A 9,604-nucleotide genomic window follows, 5' to 3' on the forward strand; every position below is an offset into this window, starting at 1 on the left:
CAACGGACCGAATAAAGCGAATAACTTGGACAAAAACAAAACAGAAATATTGAGTGAGGAAAGTTCGTCAAGCTCCGGCGACTACCCAGAGTACCCAGGCTGATCGCAGCTACAGATACGATTGTGTCATTTATTGAGGAGTAATTAATCTCTGTCGTGCCTTCATTCACAGACCGCTCCACAAAGATACCCCCCTGATGTCTCCCAGTCTGGACTCCATGTTAGATTGCCTCAATGAAACCGGCGTCCCACTTACTTTGTTCTATAGCACCGATATTTAATAATGGTGAAACTGAAAAGGGGTTCGTAAAAAATTCACCGAAACGGGAATTACGGTTCCTTTGTTTAATATTTGATTGGTTTGCATTATTGCGAGAACAATAAAGCCATTTCGGTGAACTCGCCAATGGCGGTTCCATTATATTCTATTTTTGCGTGTTTTTCTTCTGACATCTCCGACATGGATCATGTTTAAATACAGTTTCTGGATTCAGTGCCTTAAATGAAAATGTTTAATTTATCTTTAACTTTATTTGGTAAGCCCGTTATATTTACCCGTTATTTATTTTTTCATCAACTAACCATACCTTAACTACTAAACTAGTTCCAACTGAAGCGTAACCAGAGCCCATCAACGTCACCATCGTTCTAACGCAAGGTTGCGCCTCCGTAAAAATAGATTTTTTGTACAGTCAACGTCAAAAGTCGTTTGGCAGCCGATCGGCAGCGAAAATATCGAGTGCAAATACCCGGCTGGCTGGTCGTATATACCTGTCCTTTGTCTGCGAGATTAAAGAGGCGATGCCGTGGCCCGACGCCATCCATCTACGTTAATGCCGTTTGGAGCGGACTGTACCGGCCGCGCAGGCCTGCCGCCGTGCGCCGTGATACATGGCCGCGTCGCCCGCGCCTCTTGTAATGTTTACTGCAGTTGCACACGACGGAGAAGATTCTAGTACTCAGACTTCAGTTGGCCAGAAATGTAGTTTTGATGTCTACAAGCAAGAGCAACAGAAATAGATTTTGAGCATAATTGCAACCTGAGCACTGACTTTCATATACAACTGTATTCGTATACAATACATGTGCATTTGCGATTTGGTACATTTAAAATGACCGGCCTATATGGATCTTTAAATAGTCCTTTAGTTCATACAAAATACAATAGCCGTGTACACCGTAAACAGTAAATCAGGTTAAAAGTAGCACTAAGATGGTTGCTTCATGCATTAGGAAAAACCAATTTGAAGCACACGAAAAGGTTACGGAAGGGGTTGGCTCCTTGTTTAAAATTTAACGATTCCTCCTACCATTTTGCCCTATATGAAGCTTTGAAGGTTAGGTACCTAATTTATAAGAACTATTACAATAAAATCAAATTTTAAATGAAAAAAGAAAAAATATCAAATCGGTTTGTCTACCCATACCTATAAAATAGAAAAGTACGTTTGTGTGGACAGTTGCAGTAATTAGTTACAACACCAGCATATATTATTGATTATTTATTAGAATTAATTACAAGTCTTACTAAAAACTGTACCATTTATATAGTGCCTAACAAAAGTGTTGTTGCTGTTATTGTTTACCTACTATTAATCGACTTGATTTTATAAACATAATTAAGAAGGCAGTTAATTTCAACAACGACCAAGAATAGAATTGAGGAATTTTAAAAATAAACAGCAGGCAGATTCGTATACGTATCTAACTTACACCTACACAGCTACGTTAAATCCCGTCAATAATATCGCTTCATTAAGGCGTCTCCTTATAAAAAAAAGTATCTGTATGTCTGTTACTCTTTCACGCCAAAACTACTGAACAGATTTGAATGATATTTGGTATACATACGGTCTAGACCCTGGGAAATAACATTGGCTACTTTTTAATTTGGAATTCCCACGGGAATTTTTTTTAAGGCGAAGCGAACCGCGTGGGTACAGCTAGTACAATGTAGTTACTTAGTCCTTATATCATACGAAAGTCCTTGATAGTAGGTACCTTATAAGCGCCAGGCGACAGAAGCTAGTCTGACTGACCAATCCTTTCACCGCGGGGATAGTCTAGTGTTTGTCACCGACACACGGCAAGAAAAAGAAGAAGACTACCAACAGTGATAACGACTATCGCATCACTACTATCCCTATCGGTAAGATATACCGCACCGCAGCGGTGTGGACCAACCCTTAGGCCGTGAAGTTTCCAGGAACTTCGTAATTTACATTGCTGCTGAATAAAAACTGAGAAAGAAATTTCATAAGTAGGTCGGAATTGTTTTTTGTTGTTGGAATTTCGCAAGGGTCGCCGGAAGATATTTTTATAAGTAATAGAGTAGACGTTATCGGTCTGTTAATAATACACATACGGAAATTGCTTCTCTAATACTTTCCCCTAGTATTTAAGGTACGCACGTATACATACGTATTAAGTATAATAATAGCTTCTTAAGAGAGTTTTAGAGGTCCGTGCGGCCTCTGGGCCCTGCCATTTTCAAAAGTCTATTTGTATCGATGACTCAACGATGTTTTTTTAACACCAAGGTAAAGATAATGTGATTCATATAGCAGAGCCCAAAATCAAAACTTATTACTAGATACAATTTTAGTTAAATGTAGAAAACTGTATTTTATTACTTTTAACTTAAACACCTATAGGTTTTTACAACATTCCTCCATTGTTCAAATTACAATCGACATACCGAACGATATTTATTGCCTGTCCGTAACAGTTGTGCGGCGCGTGTTGTATTTGCGTTCAAAATGCGAATCATGTTCTATTTATTGCATCACTAGATTATTGCACCAGTTTCATTTTGGTTTAAAAAGATTTGGGTGGGACGGGTATGATAACATAATTATATTATCTAGTTTCAGCTAAGATGATTCCTGTGACGTTATGGAAACGTTTGGAGTTTTTCTGTTTTAGAGATAGGTATCCCATATAATGAAAATCAATAGATTTTGTCTATCGACTTATTGTATGAGTCGTATGCAATAAACAGTAGTGAATTGTAACAGGAATAATTTTGCTGAAACGAGCGTTTAAGTAGTAACTCTGAATTAGTTTATTTTTGTAATGAATTATCTCCAAATTGAAATGAATGAGAACTTTTAGAACATCTATGTACACATTTGTGGCATAATTTCGTGTGGGTCGGGAATCGTTTATCTTATTTAAATGAAAGTCTTACTTATATTATGTGTTTTTATTTAATTCCTATCTCGATGTTACGTTACATATAAATACAACAATACTCTCTCAGTAATATTATCTTAACAAATTCCTGTAACAACTAAACCATATCATATTGCTTCACTTCCCTGTTGAACTGTCCTTTTTGTTATCGTTTTCACTCGTGCACTTACCAGTACCTGCAACAGAAGATGAAATCAAATAAAACGTTTGTATTATGCAAATTTTTTAACCAAATTCCAAAGATCGAGAAATAGAAGATGAAAGACTTTCCGGAAACATTTTTTTTATTTTCCTTATCATTCAAATTTTATCAAAGCTAATCTGGCACCAAATAGTCAAAAGCAACGTCTAACTTTAACCTAAAAGCTCGGCGGTTGTAAAATCTCCCCATCCCAAGTAATTTATAGCCTGAACTATGATTTTATGAAACTGCAAGAACATTTTTCTTGGATAGCTATTCAATATTACTTTCGTATTTATTACTCTCGCTATTTGACTATGCTGGGGGATTAAACTTATCCACTTTTCAAATTTCGGAAGAGTTGAAGACGAGGCTAACATTTTATGGCGGTCTGAAAGTCGAAGTTTTAATCTTGCGTAACATATTACGGGACTAGCCCGCAAGATGCGCTTCGTCTTATAGGCTTCCCTTTCTTTGAAAACTACTTGTTTTCCTACCTTCTTATCAAGATCAGAGTTAAGCTGTGAAAAGATGGGTAAAGCAGCTTTAAAGTTGCAAGCCGTTTTACTTTTTAACTTCTGATCGACATAAATAATCTAATATCACAAAGAAATACTAACTCAACGTAAGACGGGCCGTAGTATGAGGTCCTGTAGCCGCCGTAGTGAGGGTAGCTGCTGTAGCCACTGTAGTAGGGGTAGCTGCTGTAGCCGCCGTAGTGTCCGTAGCCGCCGTAGCCTCCGTAGCCGCCGTAGCTGCGGCCGTGGAACTTGGAGGCCAGCGCCCCGCCGATGAGGCCGGCGCCAATGGCCTTCGCCCCGAGCACGCCCAGCGCGCCCACGCCCAGCGCTCCGGCGCCCAGCGCACCCGCCGCTCCCAGACCTGAGAATAGATGCGGGAAATTATAAATCTCTAGTGACTTGTTGGCAACATCGTGAAACTTATTATGCTGTACCTAATTATGTCTGACAAAGATTACAAAAAAAAGTTTGAAATTTTGAAAAGTGTTTTTGAATACCAATAACGGTTTCCTCGAACACATCAATATCTTAAGCTGAGTACCACAAAAGGCAGAATCTTTATTGCTTTCGACATAGGAATTGTTATGAAAATATCTGAATTCAGTAGAATATTTTTCTTCAAAGATAGTAATTCTGTTGTGATTTTTCGTGTATTTTTATAACGATCAGTATGGAGAATTTTGTCTTTGAAATGGAAAACCTTTTGAAAAGAAACATAAAGTACTGAACTATAGCTATATGTTCTATTAACTGTTTATATATTTTCTAGGAAACCATCAGAGGTCTACAAAAGTAATGAAAACAAAGTAATAAAATACACAAATCTAAGGATTCCAATAGATTATCATTATTTCACAGTTTTTCGACAAGAATATTCAATTATAATTTAAATGATAAGATTTTCGCTTTAGTTGAGTAATTGAGTATAAATAAGAGTACCTCTTTAATAATATATTTAAAGACGTTATTAAAGTGTGCTAAGTCGTCTTTATTAAACTGCTCGAGAATTTTATATAACGTATTTTTTTCTTCTATCTTTAGACCGTAAAAAGCAATTTTATTTTTAGAAAACGTCTGTATCTATGTGACTGTCTATGGCATCCAACACTGTTAGACCAATTTTTTAATCGTAACCGAGGTTTAGCCGAGGACATCATTTCTTATCCATCTTAACAATGGACAACATTTCATTTTCTTTACCCTATATTTTTATTAGTTATTCGGAAATTTTATAGAAAATTAGTGGACCCGTATTTTTTAATTTTGTATATACATAAATTTTTGCATGTTATTTTTAACTTTAAAGTTAATTATTTTAAACGTCACATATTAGGCTCAATTTTTATTTTTGTCTATTGCCTGAGTCTCGAAAAAAAACATAAATGACACTGACAAGTGACATTTAAACTTTGTTTACATGCCAACCAACAAATGGGTCATTTTCAAATGACCTTGATATTTCTGATGATGGAAAGTAGGTACTTTCATGTAAAAAAATAAGCAGAAGCATTTTTTCAGCTGTGTAGGCGGTGGCATGCTCTGGGACATATTATATAGAGGTCATCTCTTAATAATAAATAAAAAAAATAGTCAGAAAGTGTTAGAACAGAATTAATGAAAATGACCCAAATAAACAACAACGTCACGATAAAACGTCAACGTCAATCAAAAATGAAAGTGACAGTTACTTTGTTTTTAAATCTATAGGCTTTGATCATCAAAATGCATCGCACCTGATGCATGACGTCATCAGCACTTTTTTACTATTTCATGATTTTCTCGAAAATGATACATCAAAAAAATTCAAAAACATTTTTTTTGTGGCCTTTAGAGCTAAATCTCGAAATGGTTTTCGATTTATAGCAGCTTTAGTTTTTTGAAATGTTGTCCATTATCACATCGATAGTTTTCAGTTATATAAGTAATATTACCTTATCTAAACTCGCACGCACGATTACATTCTTGTTACTTAACAAGATTTTGTTTGTATTTTTAATTATCATGGTTATAATGTGGTTTTATTCATTTAGCACGGGCGTGTAGATTATTTATGTGAATGGGTTTTCCAAGCTGAAGTTCAAGGCCACTCTGTGGAGATCCATCGACCTCTCCTTATTAAAACAGAACCGGTCCTGCTAGATTCTTCACGCTGTTTTAAGGGCTATCTTTTAGAGGTGACCCTCTACCTTTATCGTAGCTGCTTATTTTTTGACCCAGGCAAATATCGTATTTTTTCCATTGTTGACAACAATAATTGAACAGGACCCGTAGTCTGCTAAATTTCCAATTTATCAGACTTCAGGTTTTGACGGAAATAGCGAAGACTTTTTCACTAAATATCGTGCTGAATACACATAAATAAATCGAGATCAGAAATAAAACTTTTGCAGACTAAATCCCTAAAATAATATGAAAACCCCTATTGTTTTGTTGCAGCTATTATGTTTGATTTATTCTCGGTTTTTTATTGTTGTACTTTTCTAAAGGGCGTGATTAGATTAATTAGTGCTACAATATAATAAGCGGGGATTTAAATAAACTGTCCGCGAAGTGCGACCCTTTTCAACCGTTAATTTGTATAAACTGGGTACCCATATTTAATTAGTCCGTTCCCTCCAATGATAATAACTTTCATAGGTTCTTTACATTATATTTCAATTTTGAGACTGATAAAGAATTAACATGTATTTTTTCAATGATTTCAGTTAGGAGTAGTAGATATAGGTACTTAAGTTATTGAATATCTTTGAAATCATTATTCCTTTCTCAATTTTAAGTAAATAATTGAAATATACATTACATTGGATGAAATGATTTAGAACTACATACCTACGAAGCATATAACTGCTACCGACATCGTCTGACCTTTAACTTCATATTATTCAATTCCATCCCCAGTATCTATAAACGATCCATCGTATCCTATTTCATAACAGATTACACCTTCAACCTTATTAGTTTTCTATATAAATATTTGCTTTGTTCGCGATCCATCTTGCGTCCCTAGGGGAGGAAAGTGAGTGAGCCGCGATCACCGCAGGGACTCATATTATGTATACATAAAGGGAGCTGAGTTGGCCCAGTACTAATGTGGAAGCGGGCGCTCGCGTGGATTATAAACTAAACTTCCTACTTAGGCCCTGTGAACTAGTGTTAGTGGAATGCCATTAGCTTAAGCCGTTAAGTTGAAGAGGTGATACCGCTCAGCATTCACGCGTTCGACTATGATACCCGTTTATGTATACCAACTTACATCATTATTGCAATGGTAACGTTCTTCTATATAAGTGTGAGCCTTTAGTCGTAATTTTTGTTTAAAATTATTATTAGGGTGTATGCTCAAAAAAATAGTCCTTATGCAAAGAATTTAAATAGGTGCCTAGTAACGAAAGTGTGAGGGTTTCACTTAGGTAATAAAGATACGAATATAGGTATATGTGTGTGTGTGTTATATCTGCCCCATTAATCAAAAGGGAGAGAATAATCGTCCCCGCGGGTGGTTGTGTTTTTTCTCCGCGGGCCTCCGTAATGGCTGAATTATGAATATCTGCACGTTTTCCAATAATAAATTATGAGGGCTTTAAATTTATGCTGTACAAAAGGAAGATCCAACCTTTAATTGCCATGGAAATGGCACTTAACGATCAAAAGTGAAAGCTCTTAAAGGATTATGCGAAAATTCGAGTATTTATTATTATTGAGCTTTAAAACGAAATTCGTTAAGTGGAGTTCGTTAAGTGGATTAACAGGAACATAATCAGAATTATTTCATATAAATGTACACTCTAATATAAATTCCTATTATAAGACTTAAAAGTAGCTCATTCAGTAAATATTTCCAATTTATAAAGGATACCTTTCAATATACGGATCCCGTTGATGCCATACATCAAAGGCAGCGTCGCAAAACAAGCCTGTTCGCATTATCTTCCGTTTCTACTTATCTTGGAATTGTGTAAACATCACATTTGTAATCTGATTATTCTTTGTTTTGAATTCTGTTGTCTCTGGTCCTGGTTTCTCAAATACATAGGAACATTTTATCTAGCTACAACTCTCACACATCTTAGATCGTATCCCGCGCTTTTAAAATAAGACTGACTCTTTCTCTTATATCCGAAATTTTTTGACTTTATCCTGGACTACGCAATAAGAATATTGAAACCACAACTAAGCAACGACTATCAGTGACCGTAATCTCTCTAGGAGTGTAATGGTTCACCAACCGCCACGTCCACTATTTATAAACCATTTCACACTCATTCTCCCATCTCACAAACTCTCTTTCAGCTACTCACCAAGCAGCAGTCCTCTCTTCTGCCTCGGCGCCTGGGCGAGCTGACCGTCCACCTGGGGCTGCTGCGCCTGCACCAGCGCCACCACCGGGCCCGGAGCCGCCGGCGCCTCGCCCGCGTACACCAGCGCACACGCCGCCACCAGGCACAACACTACTGGAGATACCCTCATGGTTCCTGCGAGGGTTAGAGGGGGTTGAGACTCTTGTGAGTGGAATAAAGTATGTGGTGATGGTGACGTTCCTCTTGTTAGAATAGAATAAAATATATTTATATTGGACACCACAAATCAAAACATACAAAGAAAACTTATAAACTAGGAATAATGAACAATAGGCGGCCTAAACGCTAAGAGCGATCTCTAACAGGCAACCTTGTATGAGGTAATTTGGGTGATTTAAAGTTAGTGTGTCGATGACGGAGACTACAGCTGTATAGGGATTGTCACGGTGGTGAAAATATCAGATCACCGCCAGTCAGGTTAGGTGCTGACTGCTGAGGATGCGCCGGAATTATTCAGGGAACAGGAATATTCAGAGGCTCCTTTCGTGATTTTAATGTAAATTTATTTACACTAATTACTGGTCATGATATTTTTTTTAATGATCAGTGTGATTTAAATAGTAAGTATATTATTTAATAATCCTACATAGACATCATTAGATAGAAATAAGTGACAATTAGCCGTTATCTAATTAACTAGGGAACTGTAACTGTGAACGTTCAAAGTTTTATTTATAAAATTATGCTTTTACAAACTATAAATTATTCGCAATTTCGTTACACAAAAATTCACATCACTTTTTAATCCAATGGTAAAGTTTTTAGAATTTATGGGATAGATAGATGTAAGTACCTACTTATATTTTCTTCCTAAATAGCACTGTCACAATCGAATTCACGCCTCACAATGTCCGGTAGAAGCCTGCCCCCGACTTTTATAGGTCGACCTCAGGCTTTTTAATGTATGACAAAATGTCGTCGTCCCTAAAGATGTGGCGACCAGTCCGCGTGCGCCGCGCGGGACTCGGCCTTGCCGACGAAAAACTTATTTTTAATCCCGCGGTCAAATTTGGCAAATCAAAAATCCTTTCATTTTTAAATTGAGGGTCGTTACATTACTATACATGTGTCAGTAGACTCTAGTATAAACAATCTCGTTCGTACATGTGCCACTGCCGAAATTATATACTGAATTGAAACACAGTGAAAGAGGACTGTGGAGTATTATATAATTCGACTACAATTATTTTACCTTCTTCGTAGGGGTAGGAGAAGGTTTGTTTTCTCTCTTATAGTTACATCTGCATCTAACCACCTAACGAACATTGTAAGTTTGAAAAGTCTGAACAGATCTTAGTACCTACTTAAAATTTTAAGTATTTCGGGCCTGTATTGATGTCCGTACGGGT

General features: G+C 36.7%; 1 protein-coding gene across 2 annotated transcripts; it reads right to left on the reverse strand.

Moving 5' to 3' along the window:
• Positions 1-3,190: 3,190 nt before the first annotated feature.
• LOC105389311 (pupal cuticle protein Edg-91) lies at positions 3,191-9,160 on the reverse strand. 2 transcript variants are annotated; one of them, XM_038113136.2, is made up of 4 exons: positions 9,053-9,160; positions 8,196-8,369; positions 3,997-4,258; positions 3,191-3,371 (listed from the first exon to the last, which is right to left on the reverse strand). In XM_038113136.2, exons 2-4 carry the CDS (start codon positions 8,362-8,364, stop codon positions 3,362-3,364), a joined length of 441 nt encoding a protein of 146 aa, XP_037969064.2. In that variant the 5' UTR covers positions 8,365-8,369; positions 9,053-9,160; the 3' UTR covers positions 3,191-3,361. The 2 variants fall into 2 exon arrangements, with proteins under 2 accessions (XP_037969064.2, XP_037969065.2); XM_038113137.2 differs by having other exon boundaries at positions 9,049-9,129.
• Positions 9,161-9,604: the final 444 nt, after the last annotated feature.

This window comes from Plutella xylostella, chromosome 5 (assembly GCF_932276165.1).
Source record: "Plutella xylostella chromosome 5, ilPluXylo3.1, whole genome shotgun sequence".
Classification (NCBI taxonomy): domain Eukaryota; kingdom Metazoa; phylum Arthropoda; class Insecta; order Lepidoptera; family Plutellidae; genus Plutella; species Plutella xylostella.

Excerpts from the sequence above, each read along its gene's own strand:
- LOC105389311 (XM_038113136.2), bottom strand. The coding sequence starts at position 8,364 with ATGAGGGTATCTCCAGTAGTGTTGTGCCTGGTGGCGGCGTGTGCGCTG. Across the intron at positions 4,259-8,195 it reads GAAGAGAGGACTGCTGCTTG|GTCTGGGAGCGGCGGGTGCG; the intron begins GTGAGTAGCTGA and ends ATCTATTCTCAG.